Source organism: Bos javanicus, chromosome 14, assembly GCF_032452875.1.
Source record: "Bos javanicus breed banteng chromosome 14, ARS-OSU_banteng_1.0, whole genome shotgun sequence".
Classification (NCBI taxonomy): domain Eukaryota; kingdom Metazoa; phylum Chordata; class Mammalia; order Artiodactyla; family Bovidae; genus Bos; species Bos javanicus.
Window position 1 is genome coordinate 51,772,842 of NC_083881.1, and position 23,261 is coordinate 51,796,102.

The window sequence follows — 23,261 nt, forward strand, 5'->3', positions numbered from 1 at the left end:
GCTATTGTTTGACACATGATCATGACTTATGTTTTTTAGTAAGCTATTTCTATTGGTTCTACACCTCAAATTAAACCAGTATTGTTATCGCAAGGCCAAAAGTGATACATTACTTTATTTCTGCTCAGATTACTTTTCCAACATAGCACAGCATAACACTGCCACTCGCTGCTACATTTCTTCTCTTTTAGAAGGCACACCATAACCAAGTAAGACAGTTTTTTTCCCAGGACATTAAATAGATACTCCATATGGAGTATACAATATGGTAGTTGTAATTTGCACAGGAGATCTCTCCCCGATAGCTTTACAGGAGAATAAAGAGAGATTAAGAAAACATGTTCCTCAGTCATGAGATCTGTTCATGTGGGAACCACAGAAGAAAAGAACACATATAAACCTGATTTAAAATACCAACAACCTGAATTGGTCTATCACCAGATGGAAAGTGAAGGATTTCTGGGGCACTTTCAGAATAAGTAGCACCTGTATCTATCATAAAAAGCAAGGCTATGTTAGTCTGAGGAAAAGTTATTCAAACATAAATTTTATCAGTTCCTACTGCTGAGACTCCCTCAGTCTGTCAATTGTAAACCATTTGACAATTATTCCCTAGCTTTCTGGGCTTTCCTCATTCTCTTGTTTCTGCAGTCTCTGCATCTTCTGGAGTCTCTTTTCCCCGACCAGAATTTCTTAGAATAGTGACATATGGTTTTCTCTTCTGTGTTGTCTTCACCGATTGGCCAGAGTAAAGGTTATTTCCTTTAGTAAATAGTATTAACTGAACAGTTAACATAGCAGTTTTTAACTTTTTTATCTTCATATTTTTCAATATTGTTTCCTGAGTAGCTGCTTCTAAGATTTGATTAGTAGTCTGTCCTTGCCAACCTTCTTCTTTTTTCCTAATTTGAATTTAGATCATCAGTAAGAGAGGGTATCCTAGTGGCTCAACAGTAAATGATCTGCCTGCCACTTCAGGAGACACAGGTTCAATCCCTGGGTTAGGAAGATCCCCTGGAGAAGGAAATAGCAACCCACTCCAGTATTCTTGCCTGGGAAACTCTATGCACAGAGGAGTCTGGTGGGCTTCAGCCCATGGGGTCACAAACAAGTTGAACACAATTTAGTGACTCAACAACCACAACCAATCAGCAAGAGAGCCAAGGATAAAGATAGGACCAGGGGACAATTTGTATCTTTCCTTGGACCCAGGCATGTAAATTTTGAGAAAATTTCAACGGATCACCTATAGAAAGTAATGGGGGCCTCACTTGTTATCTAGATACAACACCACAGTCTCTCCCAGCTCATCTTTAGAAAAAAGACTGTGAACACTCTCTTCTGATGGTCACCCAAGCCCTTGTTTCTTCCACAGTTGCAGAGGGTGGCGGATAGCCACTACTCCTCAATGGGGTGAGTGACCTCCTGGTCCCCAGCGTGCTTGCTCCATCAAATGACCAAAGGCTAGTGGTTTCAGAATCCCCACAGTAGCTTATGCATATCCCCAAGTGTAGGTATGTAAATTGAAAACTCATTGTGTAAAAGTTCTGAAAACTTCTGGAAAATAGGAAAAGAAACTTTCATATGAATATCAGCTGTCAAGGAGTCTGGGTAACTTCTCAATGGCATGAGCTTCACTGATGATTATATCAGAAGAGCTGATTTTCCACACATTTGACAAAGGAAAAATAGAATTATATGGCTATATGGCTTTTTTCTTATGTTGGTATATTTATCAAACTAGTATTTATTTTTCCCTTTTTTTCCCCAAGTAACTGGTGAAACTACACTACATCTTGCCACTTTCATATAGGAGCAGAATCTTCTATTTAAATTTTCAACACTTCCCTAAGTAAATATTCTTATAACTTTTGCTTTCCTAGATACATGGTATATGGATGATAACAGACTTCTGGAGGTAGACTATATGCTAAGATATGGAGTGGGTTCAGAGCTAGAATATGAGACTTACAAGCCTGTGTTCTCAAATAAGGCAGATAATTCAGTAGGAGCTAAAGAAGTCATGCTACTGGTCTTCTCTTTAGGGAAATTTACTGATGAAGGGAACCATGTATCTAAAAGATCATCACATCCTTCTTCCCAGGTGTCTATTTGAAGCAAGAAGAATATAGAGATGCAGGGGGAGAGAGGGAGCAGAAACAGCAAAGAAAGGAAGAAGATGGTTCTGTGAAAGAGAGCTCTTCAATTCTCACATTTGTTTTTTCATTCTCCTCAATCTTTCCTTCTGGCTATCCAAATCATTTTAAACTTTATTCTTAGAATAATATCCATCCAGTCAGTTCAGTTCAGTTGCTCAGTCATGTCTGACTCTTTGCACCCCATGAACCACAGCATGCCAGGCCTCCCTTTCCATCATCAACTCCCGGAGTCCACCCAAATCCATGTCCACTGAGTCGGTGATACCATCCAACCATCTCATCTTCTGTCGTCCCCTTCTCCTCCTGCCCTCAACCTTTCCCAGCATCAGGGTCTTTTCCAATGAGTCAGCTCTTCGCATCAGATGGCCAAAGTATTGGGGTTTCAGCTTCAGCATCAGTCCTTCCAATCAATATTCAGGACTGATTTCCTTAGGATCAACTGGCTTAATCTCCTTGCGGTCCAAGCGACTCTCAGGAGTCTTCTCCAACACCACAGTTCAAAAGCAGCAATTCTCCAGCGCTCAGCTTTCTTTATAGTCCAACTCTCACATCCATACATGACTACTGGAAAAACCAAAGCCTTGACTAGACGGACCTTTGTTGACAAAGTGATGTCTCTGCTTTTTCATAATGCTGTCTAGGTTGGTCACAACTTTCCTTCCAAGGAGTAAGCATCTTTTAATTTCATGTCTGCAATCACCATCTTCAGTGATTTTGGAGCCCAGAAAAATAAAGTCTGACACTGTTTTTAATGTTTCCCCATCTATTTGCCATGAAGTGATGGGACTGTATGCCAGGATCTTAGTTTCCTGAATGTTGAGCTTTAAGTCAACTTTTTCACTCTCCTCTTTCACTTTCATCAAGAGGCCCTTTAGTTCTGCTTCAAATACCAGTAATTAATGGGCTTATAATGTGCCCCCCTTAAATCCCTCATACATCTTGAAGAATTGTATTCTCATAAGTATTCCAAATGTGACAGAGATACTAGCTGCTTAAAAACTGCAGGTGAGCCTGGATGGGAGGGGATTTGAGGGAGAATTGATACATGTATGTATGTGGCTGAGGCCCTTCACTGTTCACCTGAAACTACCAAACTGTAGTTTGGTAGCATTCTCAATTGGCTATACCCCAATGCAAAATAAAAAATGTTTAAATTGAACAACAACAACAACAACAAAACAAAACTTTAGGCAGCATTCCTGGCTTCCCATATTTTTCCATTGTCAAAGCTAATCATGGTCCTGAAGGGATTTTAGAGCCCAATTTAACCAGGGTTACTCAGTAGTAAGTCTTAAATTTGCAGAGGGTGGTTCATCTAACTAGTATTCCAAAAGAACAGAGCACTATAAGGGAGACTTTATAATTCAGTCTCTTATATCTCTGCTGTGCCGTTATAAGAGCGTCAGCTGGTCCGTTTAATTCTGGAACTGTCATTTGTATCCCATCCTCATCACCAAACTATTGAGGAAATATAATTAAAAATAATATCTCATGCAAACCAAGTTCAGATCAGATCAGATTAGATCAGTCGCTCAGTCGTGTACGACTCTTTGCGACCCCATGAATTGCAGCACGCCAGGCCTCCCTGTCCATCACCAACTCCCGGAGTGCACTCAGACTCAACGTCCGTCGAGTCAGTGATGCCATCCAGCCATCTCATCCTCTGTCATCCGCTTCTCCTCCCGCCCCCAATCCCTCCCAGCATCAGAGTCTTTTCCAATGAGTCAACTCTTCGCATGAGGTGGCCAAAGTCCTGGAGTTTCAGCTTGAGCATCATTCCTTCCAAAGAAATCCCAGGGCTGATCTCCTTCAGAATGGACTGGTTGGATCTCCTTGCAGTCCAAGGGACTCCCAAGAGTCTTCTCCAACACCACAGTTCACAAGCATCAATTCTTCGGTGCTCAGCCTTCTTCACAGTCCAACTCTCACATCCATATGTGACCACAGGAAAAACCATAGCCTTGACTAGATGGACCTTTGTTGGCAAAGTAATGTCTCTGCTTTTGAATATGCTATCTAGGTTGGTCATAACTTTCCTTCCAAGGAGTAAGCATCTTTTAATTTCATGGCTGCAATCACCATCTGTAGTGATTTTGGAGCCCAGAAAAATAAGGTCTGACACTGTTTCCACTGTTTTCCCATCTATTTCCCATGAAGTTAAGACTCTCCAAAAATGTAGAAAGAATGAAACACTTTTAATATTCAGTTCAGTTCAGTTGCTCAATTGTGTACGACTCTTTATGACCCCATGGAGTGCAGTATGCCAGGCTTCCCTGTCCCTCACCAACTCCCGGAGCTTCCTCAAACTCATGTCCTTTGAGTCAGTGATGCCATCCAACCATCTCAACCTCTGTCATCCCCTTTTCATCCTGCCTTCATTCTTTCCCAGCATGAGGGTCTTTTCCAGTGAGTCAGTTCTTCACATTTTCATGTGGCCATAGTATTGGAGTGTCAGCTTCAGCATCAGTCCTTCCAATCAATATTCAGGACTGATTTCTTGTAGGATCAACTGGTTTAATCTCCTTGCAGTCCAAGCGACTCTCAAGAGTCTTCTCTATCACCACAGTTCAAAAGCACCAATTCTTCAATGCTCAGCTTTCCTTATAGTCCAACTCTCACATCCATACATGACTACTGGAAAAACCATAGCCTTGACTAGATGGATCTTTGTTGACAAAATGATGTCTCTGCTTTGTAATATGCTGTCTAGGTTGGTCATAACTTCCCTTCCAAGGAGTAAGCATCTTTTAATTCCATGGCTGGAGCCACCATCTGCAGTGATTTTGGAGCCCAGAAAAATAAAGTCTGTCAACTGTTTCCATTGTTTCCCCTTCTATTTGCCAAGAATTGATGGGACCAGATGTCATGATCTTAGTTTTCTGAATGTTGAGTTTTAAGCCAACCTTTTTACTCTCCTCTTTCACTTTCTTCAAGAGGCTCTTTAGTTCTACACTTTCTGCCATAAGGATGCTGTCATCTGGGTATCCGAGATTATTGATACTTCTCCTGGCAATCTTGATTCCAGCTTGTGCTTCATCCAGCCTGACATTTCACATGATAGACTCTGCATATAAGTTAAACAAGCACGGTGACAATATATACAGCCTTGATGTACTGCTTTCCCAATTTGGAACCAGTCTGCTGTTCCATGTCCAGTTCTAACTGATGCTTCTTGACCTGTGTACAGATTTCTCAGGAGGCAGGTCAAGTGGTCTGGTATTCCCATCTCTTTAAGAATTTTCCTGTTTGTTGTGATCCACACAGTCAAAGGCTTTGGCATAGTCAATAAAGCAGAAGTAGATGTTTTTCTGGACCTCTGTTGCCTTTTCTATGATCCAACCCATGTTGGCAATTAGATCTCTGGGTTCTCTGCCATTTCTAAATCCAGTTTGAACATCTGGAAGTTCATGGTTCATATACTGTTGACGTCTGGCTTGTAGAATTTTGAGCATTACTTTGCTAGCTTGTGAGATGAGTGCAATTATGTGGTAATTCAAACATTCTTTGGCATTTCCTTTCTTTGGGATTTGAATGAAAATTGACCTTTTCCATTTTTTAATATTGAATAAGCATTAAACCAGACAAGTGATATACATCACACACAATCTGCTAAAGAAATTGTGAGGAAAACTGAATCTCACTCCTTATATATCAGACAGATACAATCTGCTTGTATACATGTTGTTTGTCCTTATCAAAAGGGAAAATAGAACTTGTATCTTTACAGCAAGCAGGGAGTTAACATCACAGGGCTATAATCTAGGCTTAAGCTCCCATGGAAACAGGGAGACAGAGTGACATTTCCTTTATGCTTACATTTTTTTTAATATCCCCAAAGCAGCATTTTTATTTACCCACTGAATTCCAAAACATTTAATTTAGGAGTTTGGCATTTCATAATCACCCATCTTGATTGACATGGGCTGACACACATGGCGCTGTCAGGATACACAAGGACTATAGCCAAAGTTACAAAAAATAAATCCATGATTCTTAAACAATTGCAACCAAAAAAAAAAAGTTACAGGTATCAAAACTTTAGATGCATTGCATTGAAAAGAAAGTTTGTGCACGTCATAATTTAAAGAGGCGAACAAGGTGCTACTGAAACCTCACGTTAAAGTTTATTATTAAGCTGATGGAAAGGAGCAAGTGGTCTCTCATCCCAGCTTCCCTTAATGGTTTTCCATTAGCTAAGAAAGAAGAGGGAGGGGTAAATTCACTTTTGCATGCACAGATGTACTGCTTTAACAAAACACTAGCAGCTGGTTTGAAGTGGACCATTTAAATGCCAACTGTAGCCTGTGTGGCTAATTCTCCTCTCTAACTTTCTGAGGCTTTCGCCTGCAATTCACCTAGACAGGCAAGCAAACGACAATGCCTCCTTCAGAACGCACCTGTCTGCACGATCCAAAAAGGGAGCTCCTGTGGGCTCAAAGCAACCGTCAGTCCAGCGATGCCCATGAATTACTTTATCTGGAACTGCTTCCCGGGGGCGGACAGCAGGTCTGAGTAGCTGTGCTGCCGTACAGAGAGGTTGAGCACTGGATACTTAGTGAGTGTGGCGAGAGGGGACTGGTGGTGATGGGGCGGGGGCGGGGCGGGCCAAGGCGCTCAGTTGCCTTCTCCGGCTTCCTCGTATTTATTTAAAGCCTCAAATAAATACATTATGTAATGTGAAAAAATGACAAGAGGCATATTTAGCTTAAAAAATTGACATACATCTGTAAGAAATTTTGTCATTTATAATTTCAAGTTTTCTAAAAGAAATGCTACAGAGAAAGGGGGAATTGTCTTTAACTTTGATACTGGGAAAATTTTTAATTTAGCTGTTATTTTAAAATTTATTTTTACTATTACACCACCAATTTATTGGAAACTAGATAGAATTATGGCAAATAGGAGTGCAAGTTGTCAGTGGAACAATTAGCCTATATGTGTTAGCAGTTCTTTATGAACTGACAAAATTAAATGTACTAAAATTTTTTGGTTGGTAAAAAAGTATAGGACTGAGATGGATATAACAAAGAGGAACAATTTAATCTTATAAAAAAAACACCTTTTAATATTCACTAGGAGATAGATTGTTGGCATATTTGATATGGTATAGCTGATGTATATCCTATAGTTTTAAACTCTCATGACCATTTCATAATGGGTTTACTTTACTCTGAGCTTGAGTACTCACTCTTGCCCATAAACCTGTCTCTTTACTGTAGCTCAGAAAATGAGTGCTTCTGAACCCATCAACTGAAGACTGAAAGTTCATGTGCCATCAATTTTCAAATGATAATGCATATATGTATGCATATGAGTACATACAGATATGCACATATATTACAAAGGATAATGTACGTGTGTTCTTTATATTATACAAATTTTATTTCCTTTGGCAGGAATGAAGTGAATATAGTCTAAAATTCTATAATATCTTATGTATCTTTATATCTCACACTATTCCTCAGTATTATGCACAATCTCATAATTACATCACAATATTTAACTGAGTTCATTTATGATGGATTCCAATAAATTCTGTAACACTCAACACTGGTGGCATAGCTGTATTGCTAATGCAGTCTGTTGATCATGGTTTATAGTTTGGAAGTTGACTAAGAACTGGACATTCTGCGGCCATGGTGGCCTCAGGAATACAGTGCTCCTCTATGTTGCCCTCTGCTAGTTTAATTATAGTATAGCCTTCATCCAGAACACAGCTTTATTAGGGTACCCTTTTTATTGATATTAAGAAGGGAGACTTTATATCTTCTCTCCTGTAATTTTTCAGAAATGTTCATGTTTTTAGCAACAAAGTAGGGAAGCACTTGAGAATTTCTTCTTTTAAAAACCTATTTTTTAAATATGTAATTTAGAATTCCCTATCATGATGGATATTTTACTCAGCAGTGGATCCATTCTTTTTTCCTCTTTGTATTCTTTGTTTAAATTTTAATTGGAAGCTAATTACTTTACAGTATTGTGGTGGTTTTTGCCATACATTCACATGAATCAGCCATGGGTGTACACGTGTACCCCATCCCGACCCTCCCTCCCACCCCCCTCCTCCTCCCATCTCTCAGGTTCATCCCAGTGCACCAGCCCTGAGCACCCTGTCTCATGTATGGACCTGGACTGGTGATCTGTTTCACATATGATAATGTACATGTTTCAATGCTATTCTCTCAAATCATCCTATCCTTGCCTTCTCCCACAGAGTCCAAGTCTGTTCTTTGCATCTGTGTCTCTTTCACTGTCTCGCATTTAGGATCATCGTTACCATCTTTCTAAATTCCATATATATGCACTAATATTACCATATTGGTGTTTTTCTTTCTGACTTAATTCACTCTGTATAACAGGCTCCAGTTTCATCCCCCTCATTAGAACTGATTCAAATGAATTCTTTTTCATAGCTGAGTAATATTCCATTGTGTATATGTACCACAGCTTTCTTATCCATTCATCTGCCGATGGACATCTAGGTTGCTTCCATGTCCTGGCTATTGTAAACAGTGCTGCAATGAACATTGGGGTACATGTGTCTCTTTCAATTCTGGTTTCCTTGGTGTGTATGCCCACCCAGTGGAATTGCTGGGTTGTATGGCAGATATAGGAGGAGAGCAAATGAGTAAATATGACCTTGAGGGGAAAAGTCTGTCAAGAATACAAAGAGTTATTTGTTTGTTGTTTTAAGTCTTTGTATTTTTGACAGACTTTTCCCCTCAAGGTTATATTTACTCATTTCTCTCCTCCTTTGTATGATTATTGCTTCAGTTCAAACATGAGACCGAAGCATTATTGATGACAGTGGAATCATTAAGTAATTTCTCTTTTTAGGGTTATAAAAGTGAATATTACTGAATGAGTTTATTAATGCATAGATTCAGTGATGCCATATCAAATTAGCAGCATATTATTTAAAATAAAATTGTTTCCAGTAAAACATACTTGACATGGCTAGCCTGACATCAGTATTGCAAAGGGTTATATTATGCTCTTTGTGATTTATTGTTTTGCACAGTACTTAAATATTTTTCACAGTGCTTCTTTAGAACGAAGTTCTGTGAAACTTGAAAGGTTAACATGAAGTACATTACTGGTGTGAAAACAGCAACAAGTTAAAGATTTTTATAGATTCTTTTTTTCTTTCAATTTAAAAGAAATATAAGATTTTCAGTATTTAAAATTTAGTACCTTGCCTCAGGGATTTGAAAGATATAACCTAGTTTCAGTTCAGTTCAGTTCAGTGCAGTCGCTCAGTTGTGTCCAACTCTTCACAACCCCATGAATCGCAGCACGCCAGGCCGCCCTGTCTATCACCAGCTCCCGGAGTTCACTCAAACTCATGTCCATCAAGTCGGTGATGCCATCCAGCCATCTCATCCTCTGTCGTCCCCTTCTCCTCCTGCCCCCAATCCCTCCCAGCATCAGAGTCTTTTCCAGTGAGTCAACTCTTCATATGAGGTGGCCAAAGTACTGGAGATTCAGCTTCAGCATCATTCCTTCCAAAGAACACTCAGGGCTGATCTCCTTTGGAATGGACTGGTTGGATCTCCTTGCAGTCCAAGGGACTCTCAAGAGTCTTCTCCAACACCATAGTTCAAAACCATCAATTCTCTGGCACTCAGCTTTCTTCACAGTCCAACTCTCACATCCGTACATGACCACTGGAAAAACCATAGCCTTGACTAGACGGACCTTTGTTGGCAAAGTAATGCCTCTGCTTTTCAATACGCTATCTAGGTTGGTCATAACTTTTCTCCCAAGGAGTGTCTTTTAATTTCCACCATCTGTAGTGATTTTGGAGCCCAGAAAAATAAAGTCTGACACTGTTTCCACTGTTTCCCCATCTATTTCCCATGAAGTGATGGGACCAGATGCCATGATCTTCGTTTTCTGAATGTTGAGCTTTAAGCCAATTTTTTCACTCTCCTCTTTCACTTTCATCAGGAGGCTTTTTAGTTCCTCTTCACTTTCTGCCATAAGGGTGGTGTCATCTGCATATCTGAGGTTTTTGATATTTCTCCTGGCAATCTTGATTCCAGCTTGTGCTTCTTCCAGCCCAGCGTTTCTCATGATGTACTCTGCATAGAAGTTAACTAAGGAGGGTGACAATATACAGCCTTGACGTACTCCTTTTCCTATTTGGAACCAATCTGTTGTTCCATGTCCAGTTCTAACTGTTGCTTCCTGACCTGCATATAGGTTTCTCAAGAGGCAGGTCAAGTGGTCTGGTATTCCCATCTCTTTCAGAATTTTCCACAGTTTATTGTGATCCACAGTCAAAGGCTTTGGCATAGTCAATAAAGCAGAAATATAACCTAGTTTAGCACATAAATAGTACTTGTTTATAGTAAACATTGATCACTAAATTATGTTATTTGTCCTGTCTTGTAAATTAATCTGACAGTTGTTTGTTTCTAGCTGAGAAAGTTGTGAGAAACTCATCTGTCTCATAATTTGCTTAGAGAGGTATTCAAATGATCTGTTCCATATAAAAAGAACAACTAGAAACTTTCCTGTCAGTGCAGTGGTATTTTAATAATCTGTTTCTCCTCTCTCTATCACCTCTTTTTAGGCTGACTGGAAGCTTTGTGCCAGACCTGATAGTAAGCATGAGTAGCCAAATGTGGCTGCACCTTCAAACAGATGAAAGTGTCGGATCTGTTGGCTTCAAGGTTAACTACAAAGGTAATGATAAATTGTTACTGTGGGAAATATGTTACCTTAATAACACCAGAGAATACTTTTAAATTAAAGTTTAATTGCATCTATAAAAGTTTCCCAGCATACAAGCAAGAGTATATTTCAATGTAACACTTTACTTTTTAAATTAATTACAAATGTTGATTTCACTTTTCTTTAAGAAAAATTGTCTTTCCTTTCAAATGAGGATATTTTACATACTTCATCTCTCCTTTAAGTCCGCTATACCACTATACAGTGCCTAGGCTTTAGTCACTCTGGACTCCTCAGCTTTCCAAAAATATGCAGTGTGATTTTATAAACTTTATACAAATTGCCTGGCAAAAATCTACTAATTACTTAAACACATAGAAAAGGACTTAATTCTTTATTTTTATTTTGTAATGCATCTGTGGGGTATCTCCTCACCGCTGCCCCTTCTGACCTTGAACGTGGAATAGCTCCTCTAGGCTCTCCTGCGGCCGCGCAGCCACCACTCCTTGGAGGTGGGGTTGCTCCTCCCGGCCGCAGCCTCTGGCCTCGGGCGTGGGGTAGGTCCTCTCAGCTTCCGCCCGTGGCCTCCGACGTAGGGTAGCTCTTTTTGGCCGCCGCCACTAACCTCCGACACAGGGTAGTTCCTCTCGGCCGTTCCTGCGCCGTCACAGCCTGGCACTCTCGGCCGATGCCCCTTACTTTGAACGTGGGGTAACTCCTCTTGGCCGCCTCCCCTCGGGCATGGGGTCCTCCCGGCTTCTGTCCCTGACCTCCGACATGGGGTAGCTCCTCTCGGCCCCACTAAGTGTGCCGGTCGCAGCCGCCCGCTAATTGTTGCTAATATCTTCTGAGAGCAAAGAACAATCATTAAAAGATGCTTACTCCTTGGAAGAAAAGTTATAACCAACCTAGATAGCATATTGAAAAGCAGAGACATTACTTTGCCAACAAAGGTCCGTCTAGTCAAGGCTATGATTTTTCCAGTGGTCATGTATGGATATGAGAGCTGGACTGTGAAGAAAGCTGAGCGCCGAAGAATTGATGCTTTTGAACTGTGGTGTTGGAGAAGACTCTTGAGAGTCCCTTGGACTGCAAGGAGATCCAACCAGTCCATTCTGAAGGAGATCAGCCCTGGGATTTCTTTGGAAGGAATGATGCTGAAGCTGAAACTCCAGTACTTTGGCCACCTCATGCAAAGAGTTGACTCACTGGAAAAGACTCTGATGCTGGGAGGGATTGGGGGCAGGAGGAGAAGGGGACGACAGAGGATGAGATGGCTGGATGGCATCACTGACTCGATGGACGTGAGTCTGAGTGAACTCTGGGAGTTGGTGATGGACAGAGAGGCCTGGCGTGCTGCGATTCATGGAGTCGCAAAGAGTCGAACACGACTGAGTGACTGAACTGAACTGAATGCATCTGTGAATCTCTCAGATTATATGCATGGTATTAGTGTTCAGATTATTAACTTCTATATAAGTTATGAACCGCAGATGTTTTAAATTGCAACTACTCATCCCAATATTGATAGTTTTGCAGATTAATGTTAAATTATATGTGTATAACACAATCTTTTGTTTCAGTTCCATTTATAAGAGATAGATGCAGACACTGAAATCACAAATATCTCTGACACATGATTAACCATTTTAAAGTCAAATAGAGACAATTGATGTGCAGGTATACACCCAATGTACATATCAAAAATGCAGTTTTGAAATTCTGGTGGAAAACATATGTATGTTATTAAGTTTAATTAAAATCTATGCTTTAAAAGATGAAAATGTAAAACAGAACATCAGAATATATAGCTACCTGAATTTATTTGTTTTTATTTTAAAAAGTATTATTCTCTATTTTATCAGTTCAACAGTGGATTATAAAGTAGACAGAATTCTTTTACTTGCATAATAATAATTTTTAACCAGAGTTTATTTTTTCAAAGATTGGCTTTTCATGCCTTTCTATCTGGACACAGGGAAATGAATGCATGGTGTTGTCAGGAAGAACAGGACACATGCATTCTGTGTTTTTAACTTGAGACTAAATTTGGTGCTACATTAATTTGAATAGTTCAGGAAATCTGTATAAATGTCAGTTTTAAAAAATAAAAAGGTTAGCCTGATTATAATTTTAAATATATTCTTACTCCATTTAAAATCCACATCTGTCCCCAGAAAATAAAACAAGTTACAAAGGTTAAAGTATGGTCAGCTTCTGTTGCAAGTATCTATGCCTTGATTGTTTTATTTTTTTTTTTTTTGATTTTTCCCCTGTAAATTATATTCCTCTTTGTTGTATTATTTTCTTCACCCTATGAAAGTTAGCTGTTAGAAAGTCTAGAATCATTCAAGCTGTGTTAATCATTAATGACACTGTTTCAGTAAAGAATACAGTTTTTAAAGTTCACAAACAGTTTTGAGCAGCAGGAGAGTGCTATCGATATTTCAACAGTCTCCACTGCAGTTCAGGAGCTGGAAGTACATTGTGAAGTAGCACAATTAAGCATTATTTTTTTTGTTTTCTGCTCAGTTTTTAACAAAATTTGAAAATATATGTACTGCTTAAGGATCTGCTATGTGCCACCTACTGAATGAGCTGTTGAATATAGAAAGAACAACTAAAACTTATCTGGCAGTGCAGTGGTTAAGACGCTATGTTCCCGCTGCAGGTGGCAAGGGTTGATTCCCTAGTTGGGGAACTAAGATAAGATCCCTCCCACATGCCATGAGGTGATGCCAAAAAAAAAAAGTAAATAAGAAAGAAAGAATAAAGAATAGCCAGATATTTTCTCTCTTAGCAAGAGCATAATATAGTGACAGAAAAAAAATATATATCCAACTATCCCTATGCTAACATCCACCAAGATGAGATATTTGAAACAAACCCAGACAATTCTTAACGAATAATGTCCTTACTCTTCTCCCACCCTTCAGCCTGGTCTCTTCCAGTCTAACATCCATACTGCTAATGGTGATCTCCCAGCAACAGAGAGGTTATCGATCATATTACCCTCCAGCTTAAAACATTTCCAAACATTCCAGAACCTCCATAGTGCTTATCTTACAGATTTTTGTTTTCTCTCTACACTTAAGTTTTATAAAATGATCTTTGAACCCAGCAAGTTGTTTCATACTTCTCCTTACACTCAGTAAATTCTGTCTGGATCTATATTCAGTTCTAAACGCAACATCACATCACTCATCCTTTAAGACAAAGTTCAAATATTTTTCTGTGAAGCCTTCCTTAACTCCACACATTACAAAAGAACATCTTCCCTGTTTAGCCTCTCAGTCTTGTCCAACTCCTTTCAACTCCATGGACTTAGCCCGCCAGGCTCCTCTGCCCATGGGAATTCTCCAGGTGAGAATACTGGAGTGGGTTGCCATGCCTTCCACAAAAATGCATCATGTTCATCTTTAAATTTCCATTAGCAAGCCCCTGCTATATCCTCATAGGTAATTAATGACTATTTGTTCAATAAAGCTGAACAAATGAGTTGACCCTAAATATGATAGGTAAGGTACATCCTCAAAAGTTTAGTTTTTTTACTGTGAAAATCATGTTTTTACATCTCCCATAGTTTAAAACCTGAGCTCAAAGTTGAAGCAGGATTCATGTTGAGAAGTTTCAAATTTTGATGTGCATATAAGTTTAGCAACTTTGCCTACTAAAAATAATTTTCATAATTACCATGTTCTCAGTTAGGTAGTAGGTTGGTTCTAAATGGAACACTGCTTAAAAACAAAACAAAGCAAAACAAAAACTTTCTCTATTTGATCTAAAGACATCTTTTTTTAAAATTTTATTTTATTTTTAAACTTTACAATATTATATTAGTTTTGCCAAATATAGAAATGCATCCACCACAGGTATACCTGTGTTCCCCATCCTGAACCCTCCTCCCTCCTCCCTCCCCATACCCTCCCTCTGGGTCATCCCAGTGCACCAGCCCCAAGCATCCAGTATCATGCATCGAACCTGGACTGGCAACTCGTTTCATACATGATATTATACATGTTTCAATGCCATTCTCCCAAATCTCCCCACCCTCTCCCTCTCCCACAAAATCCATAAGACTGATCTATACATCAGTGTCTCTTTTGCTGTCTCATACACAGGGTTATTGTTACCATCTTTCTAAATTCCATATATATGCGTTAGTATACTGTATTGGTGTTTTTCTTTTTTTTTAATCACCTATAGATTTTTCATGAGATAACATTAAGGTAGATCTCCTATAAACTAAGCATGCATTTTCTTGTGTATTTTGTCTTTGTAAGAGAGAACATAGCTATAAAACTACTTGGTCGTTTTTACTCAATGTTAAATATTTAGGAAATTTAATTTTTTTTTTTTTTTTCTGTGACTGTAAGCCTCTTCGTATCTTTTCCTGGATTAATGTTGGTCATTTATATCTTGTTAGAAATTTTTCTAGGATATAGATAATAGTTTTCAAAAATATTAACAGTTCATACATAGTTTATTAGAAAAAAAACTTTCTCTAAAAAAATAAAGAAAGAATAGAAAAGATATATTATCCAAATATTTATCAGTTCAGTTCAGTTGCTCAGTCATGTCTGACTCCTTGAGACCCCATGTGGTGTAAACTAATTGTACAAAGAGTAAATTTTTCTCTCTTTGGCAGCATCTGCTTTTTTGCTTGCCCAGCAATCCTCCCACTTTCTTCTATCAGCTCAGCTATTTTAGGCTTTGATGACCCTTATCTCTTCTAGTTCTGTATGGGTCTGTAGGCTTGGGTTGAACTAATCAGAATTCCTTTTGATACAGTTATCAGTCTAGGATCTGGGGCAATTGATATAGATTCCAGGTGGAAGAAAATCGCTTTTCCGAGATTATATACTCTTAAGGATCATTTAACTTGGTGCCTACTGATGTCCAACTTTCGTTACTAGAAGAACCAGTAGATTAAAAGAATGAAAAACAGTACTGTAGGAGAAAATAGAAACTTCTAACTGCCTGAAGGGAATACTAGACCTTGGCTATTTAATTGTATAAGGCTATAAACTTTTCCTTGTTTAAGCCATGATGAGTTCAGTTTATGTCACTAATTAAGTCCTAATTAACACATTTGTGATCTCTTTAATTCTTTCAAGATAGAAAAAAACAATATTTACATTACAGTTCAATGCTTGTAGAATCAGATATATTTCTTTCTTTTTCTTTTCTGTATTTTCAAAAAAAAATTAAGGTGGAAAAACACCTTACTTGGATCCCAGGGAGAATGTATATGCATAGAAATGAACAGTTACAGTTGAGAAAGTAATATTTAATACATTCTTTGCTTTTATCAGGAAAGGAAACATGAAAATATTAGCGTTCTCTAATCGCCTTCTACTGACAGTGTACATTTGTAGTGAATAAAGGTCTTTGCTAGTATTAGGACATATGCCTTAATGCTATTATTTATGGATTAAGTTTTGGTTCCAGTTTTTTTTTTTTTTTTTTAATTCTCAAATCATATCATGAGATTTATTGAGATGTTTAGAAAGTAGCTTTAATTCCTTATTATTATTATTTTTTTTTACTTCCGTGGTGGTCTAGTGGTTAGGACTCCATGCTTTTTTTTTTTTTTTTTAATAAAGAGACACAGAGGTATAGAACAGTCTTTTGGAATCTGTGGGACAGGGGGAGGGTGGGATGATTTGGGAGAATGACATTGAAACATGTATAATATCATATATGAAACGAATCGCCAATCCAGGTTCGGTGCATGATCTGGATGCTTGGGGCTGGTATGCTGGGACGACCCAGAGGGATGGTATGGGGAGGGAGGACGGAAGGGGGTTCAGGATGGGGAACACATGTATACCTGTGGCGGATTCATGTTGATGTATGGCGAAACCAATACAATATTGTAAAGTAATTCCTTGGTTCTTATATGATTAATTATGGCACTGAGACATAATTAGTTATCACTGAAATCATGCTATAGAATAATGGAAAATATGTAAAAATTTTTGATTACTTTATCTGCCTTAATATTTATGTTATAGTTCAGAAATTGGCATATATATATATATAGGCCTATAAAATATATATATATTCACTCTATCTCAAGTGAATTCAATTAAATTAGATCAAAGTCATCTAAAGAACATACTTAGATGATGATTGATAGTCTCTTAAAAATGCACTCTGGAAATAATGAAAATAATTATAATTGTATCAAAAATATTTTAAAAATTTTCTAGGAATTCAATTATTTTCATATACAAACATAATGTTAGCATGTTATGGAGATATATTTCAGTGTTTGTGGGATTAGATCGGAATCTAAGTTCGTTTGTGCAAATAACTGTTTTCCTCTAAGGTTTGCCATGTATATAGCTGATTCAGTATATGCTGAAAGGAAAGTGTTTCTGTCTTTAAAACAAGGAGCTTGGACTAAATATTTCCTTTGAATTCTAACACTCTTTTATTATATTTGATAAATTAAATGTTGATATGTTCATTGCATTGTCCAAGAATATTATACTCAATATTTATTCATTATAGTAAACTGATATACCTTCAATGGGACATTCTTTGTTTGAGTTCTCAGGAAAATTTCTGTCTTAGAAATTTTTTCTATCTGGTGGTGGCCTATTAACACAGAACTAGTGAGCCCCCTTGGGTTTTTTCGTTATTGTGTCTTTTGAGATATTTCTTCTCTTCATATAATTTTAATTTTCTTTATTGAAATATTGCCTGTAAAAGTGTTTCCCTTCCTTGGGAAAATTGCTAAATAGCGTGTAGTATTTTGTGGGGGATTGTTATGATAACATTTCAGTCCACACTCAGAATAAAGAGGGCTTTTTAGCATGATTCATGAAAACTTATAATAAAATTTATTATTTTTATTGTTACCTTTTATTAGCTTAAAGGACTTATTTTATTTTACATTCAGTACATCAAGTTTCTTTAGAAAACTACTGTTCCTAAAATATTCAGTTTGACTTTATCACAGTCTGCAGTGAGGGTTAACCTTTTTGTATCTATAGCACCAGAATGAGAATGAGTAGCAGTAGAGTATTAAAAATCACGTCTTTTAAAATAACTGTTGACTTACCACTATGTACCAGGCATGGTGAAGGACAGGGTACATAGCAAAAAGTAAGATACTTAGTCACTGCTTTCAGACTAATGGAATGAAGACTGACACTTTAAAAATAGTGGTAAACATTAAAAAGTGATGAAAATGAAAAAGGCAATGTGCTTTTGGGAGACTATCCCAAGGCATCTAATGCAAACCTCAAGAAAAGCTTTCTTCAGGAGATAAACATGGACTGAGATATGAAGCTGAGTAAGAGTTACTGAGGCTAGAAGCTGGACAGCAAGACAAGTGTGTTTAGATGACAAGTTCATTTGAGTACTTGATAAAATTCCTGGATGTATGGCCAAAATGGAGAGAGAGAAAGCTGTGGTGTGAGAGGTGGAAAGAGTGAGTCATACTTTGTTGCAAAACATACTGTGAAACTGAATCTGTGAGACTGAAAGATGTTCATTTTTTCCCATGGAAGAAAAAGATCGTTCCACCCACTCCCAGGTAGGTGGCTTTTGCAACTTTCCCCTGAGGACAGGGAATAGTATTTAGTTAAGTAATGGAATTATAGAACTTTGGAGCTGGAAGAGACTTGTGAGGTAGTTGAATCAATTATAATTATTGCATCTAATATGAGAAAATTGAGTACCATATAAAGATCAATTTTTTCTCACAGTCACTATTGGTACTGCCTTAGCCCAAAGTGGAATGATAAGCTGTTGCTTCTGTGAGTAAAGTGAAAGTTGCTCAGTCATGTCTGACTCTTTGTGACCCCATGGGCTATACAGTCCATGGAATTCTGCAGGCCAGAATATAGGAGTGGGTAGCTTTTCCCTTCTCCAGGGCATCTTCCTAACCCAGGGGTTGAACCCATATTGCAAGCAGATTCCTTACCAGATGAGCCACAAGGGAAGCCCAAGAATACTGCAGTGGGTAGCCTATCCCTTCTCCAGAAGATCTTCCCCATCAAACCGAGATCTCCTTGACTGCAGGCAGATTCTTTACCAACTGAGCAGATTCTTTACCAGCTGCACTATATTGCTTCACACTTTGTATTTCTCCATATATCCAAGATATGTGTGTGTGTGTGTGTGTGTGTGTGTGTGTATGTATATAGTTCTTCAGTTACTCAGTCGTGCCTGACTTTTGTGACCCCATAGACTGCAACAAGCCAGACTTCCTTATCCTTCACCGTCTCCCAGCACTTGTTCAAAATCATGTCCATTGAGTCAGTGATGCCATCCAAACATCTCATCCTCTGTTGTCCCCATCTTCTCCTGCCTTCAGTCTTTCCCAGCATCAGGGTCTTTTCTAATGAGTTAGCTCTTAGCATCAAGGGGCCAATGTACTGGAACTTCAGCTTCAGCATCAGTCCTTCCAGTGACTATTCAGGACTGATTCCCTTTAGGATTGACTAGTTGGATCTCCTTTCAGTTCAAGGGATTCTCAAGAGTCTTCTCCAACACCACAGTTCAAAAGCATCAGTTCCTCAGCCCTTGGCTTTCTTTATGCTCCAACTCTCACATCCATATATGACTACTGGAAAAAACATAGCTTTGACTAGATGGACCTTTGTTGGCAAAGTAATGTCACTGCTTTTAATATGCTGTTTTGGTTTGTCATAGCTTTTCTTCCAAGGAGCAAGCATCTTTTAATTTCATGGCTGCAGTCACCATCTGCAGTGATTTTGGAGTCCAAGAAAAGAAAGTCTGTCACTGTTTCCATTGTTTCCCCATCTATTTGCCGTGAAGTGATGGGACCAGATGCCATGATCTCCATTTTTTTAATGTTAAGTTTTAAGCCAGCTTTTTCACTTTCCTCTTTCACTTTCATCAAGTGGGTCTTTTGTTCCTCTTCACTTTCTGCCATAAAGGTGGTGCCTGTCGTCTGCATATTTGAAGTTACTGATATATCTCCCTGCCCATCTTGAGTCCAGCTGTGCTTCACCCAGCCCAGCATTTCACATGATGTACTCTGCATGTAAATTAAATCATCAGGGTGACTATATACAACCTTGATGTTCTACTTTCCCAATTTGGAACCAGTCTGTTGTTCTATGTCTATTCTAACTGTTGCTTCTTGACCTGAATACAGGTTTTGTGGGAGGCAGATAAGGTGGTTTAACATTCCCATGTCTTTAAGATTTTTCCACAGTTTCCTGTGATCCAGACAATCAAAGGCTTTAGTGTAGTCAATGAAGAAAAAGTAGATATTTTTCTGGAATTCTCTTGCTTTTTCTGTGATCCAGTGGATGTTGGCAATTTGCTCTCTTGCTCCTCTGCCTTTTTAAAATATAGCTTGAACATCCAGGAGTTCTTGGTTCATGTACTGTTGAAACTTAGTTGTAGAATTTTGAGCATTACTTTCCTAGTGTGTGAAATGAGTCCGATTGTGTGGTAGTTTGAACATTCGTTGGCATTGCCTTTCTTTGGGATTGGAATGAAAACTGACCTTTTCCAGTCCTGTGGCCACTGCTGAGTTTTCCAAATTTGCTGGCATATTGAGTGCAGCACTTTCACAGCATCATCTTTAGGATTTGAAATTACTCAGCTAGAGTTCCATCACCTCCACTAACTTTGTTTGTAGTGGTGCTTCCTAAGGCCCACTTGACTTCAAGCTCTGGGATGTCTGGCTGTAGGTGAGTGATCACACCATTGTGGTTATCTGGGTCTTTAAGATCTTTTTTGTGTAGTTCTTCTATGTATTCTTGCCACCTTTTCTTAATATCTTCTGCTTTTGTTAGGTCCATACTGTTTCTGTCCTTTATTGTGACCATCTTTTCATGAAATCTTCCCTTGGTATCTCTAATTTTCTTGAAGAGGTCTCTAAGTTTTTTCCTTTCTATTGTTTTCCTCTATTTCTTTGCACTGTTCATATACATATATATATATACGTATATATATATATGTGTGTCTGTGTGTGTGTGTATATATACATGGGTCTTGAACAGTACCAACCCATTATTCAAGGATTATTTTTTCAGTAATAAATACTACAATGCTACACAGTCTGTGGTAGGTGGAATCCACAGATATGAAGCTGCAGATCCAGAGGAACTATGTATATGGAGTAACTATCTATACAAAATACCAGCCAAAAGTTACACTCAGATTTTTATACTGCATGGAGGGTGAGTGCCCCTACCTCTCACATTATTAAGTGTCAACTATATAGATTTTAACCTCAAGAAGAAGGACGTTTAATGTGGAATAAAATCACAATGGTTGTTGCAGTGGTCTTAACAAGATGATACGGAACTGGACCAGAATGTAACTTCTGAAATGAAAAGGATGAAGTGGGAATTCGAGGTAAGAGTTCTCTCTGAAAAAGAAAATAAGAAAACACCCCTTTAGTGATAGTAGGTAAAAGAAGATACAGCTAGAAAATATATAAAGAGATGGAGGTACTCACAGCAATCAAAAACCTGCAAAATATTTTTCGCAAGAAAATATATATCAATGCTATTGTGGATATTCCTTATTTTAAACATGATACATGTTTACAGAACTTAAAGAGCTCCCACAATATCTCAATTTCATGTCAACAAGATGGATCAGGGAAACAGAATAGAGAACCCAGAAATAAAGATAACTGATCTGTGCAAAGGTGCATAAGCAGTATAGTGGAACAAAGATAATCCTTTCAATAAATGGTGCTGGAACAACTGGACATCTACCTGAAAAAAAAAAAAAAAGAATCAGGGCACAGACTTAAAACCCTTAACATAAAGTAACTGAAAATGGGTTATTGACCTTAAGGTAAAATGCAAAACTATATCACTATTAGGAAATAATCTATATAACTTTGAGTATGGCACCAAAGGCATGAAAGAAGTAATATATAAGCTGGACTTCATTAAAATATAAAACTTCTTCTCTGCAAAAGACATAAAGAAAATGAGAATATGAGCTACAGAATGGTAGAAAACATTTTGCAAAAGACACACCTGATAAAGGACTAGTTTAAACAGACACACACACAAACAACTGTTAAAACTCACCAATAAGTAAATGAACAGCTCAGTTCAGAAATGAGTGACATGTACCAATAACTCACTAGAGAAGATATACAGATGGCATGTAAGCATATAGAAATATATTTAACATCATAAGGCTTTAAGGGAGTACAAATTATAATGATGAGATATCACTATACACTTATTAGAATGGCCAAAATCAAAAACACTGACAAAACCAAATGTTTATGTGGATGTGGAACAACTGGAACTCTCATTCACTGCTGATGGAAATGCAGTGTAATACAACCACTTTTTAAGATAGTCACAGTTTCTTACAAAACTAAATGTATTTTTAAATATATGATTCATCAGTCACACTTTTTTAATATTTATCTACCCAAATGAAATGAAAATCACATAAATACTGCATATGTATATTTATTGTCCTTTTGTTCATGATTATCAGAACTTGCAGCACCCAAGATGTTCTTCAGTAGGTGAATGGATAAATAAACTATGATACATCCAGACAGTGGAGTACTATCTAGCCCTGAAAGAAAATGTGCTGTTAAGCAGTACAAAGACATAGAGGAAGCTTAATGTGTATTACTAAATTAAGGAAGCTGAAAATCCAATACTTTGGCCACCTCATGCAAAGAATTGACTCACTGGAAAAGACCCTGATATTGGGAGGGATTGAGGGCAGGAGGAGAAGGGGATGACAGAGGATGAGATGGCTGGATGGCATCACCGACTCGATGCACATGAGTTTGGGTGAACTCCGGGAGTTGGTGATGGACAGGACGGCCTGGCGTGCTGAGATTCATGGGTCGCAAAGAGTCGGACACGACTGAGCGACTGAACTGAATTGAATGTGAAAAGGCCACAAACTATATAATTCCAACTATATCTCTTTATGTAAAAGGCAACACTGTGGAGATAGTAAAAAGATCAGTAGTTTCCAGGAGTTGTGTGGAGGAAAGGACAAATACATGGAGCACAGAGGACTTTTAGGATAGTAAACCTATTCTGTCTGGTACTACAATGATAGATTCATGTTATCACACACTTGTCAAAGCCATAGAATGTATAACACCACCAGTGAAATTTAATATAAACTATAGACTTTTGATGATGATGTGTCAATGTAGGCTCATTAGTGTGGTACATTGAGTGGCTGAGGCTGTGATTGTATGATAGTATGGAGTACATGGAGACTGTCAATGCTTTCTTCTCAATTTTTTGGTCAACTTAAAACTTCTCTAAAATTTGTTTTAATTTAAAAAAGTAATAAATAAAAAAAGAAATGAAACAGTACTCCCAGAGATATCTGAAATAGTTATAAAATGATAATATTTTATATTAGTAGAAGTATTTAACATCTTCAGGTGGTTTTTCCCACTGGTCTGTTTAATACAGT

The 23,261-nt window shown here is 38.1% G+C and overlaps 1 protein-coding gene across 1 annotated transcript in view; it reads left to right on the forward strand.

Moving 5' to 3' along the window:
* The window catches only part of CSMD3 (CUB and Sushi multiple domains 3), a 1,469,335-nt gene that overhangs the window by 814,582 nt on the left and 631,492 nt on the right, over positions 1 to 23,261 (forward strand). Inside the window, exon 13 of the mRNA XM_061439111.1 lies at positions 10,738 to 10,850. Within this exon, the coding sequence (XP_061295095.1) occupies positions 10,738 to 10,850 (113 nt within the window). The remainder of the gene's footprint in view (positions 1 to 10,737; positions 10,851 to 23,261) is intronic.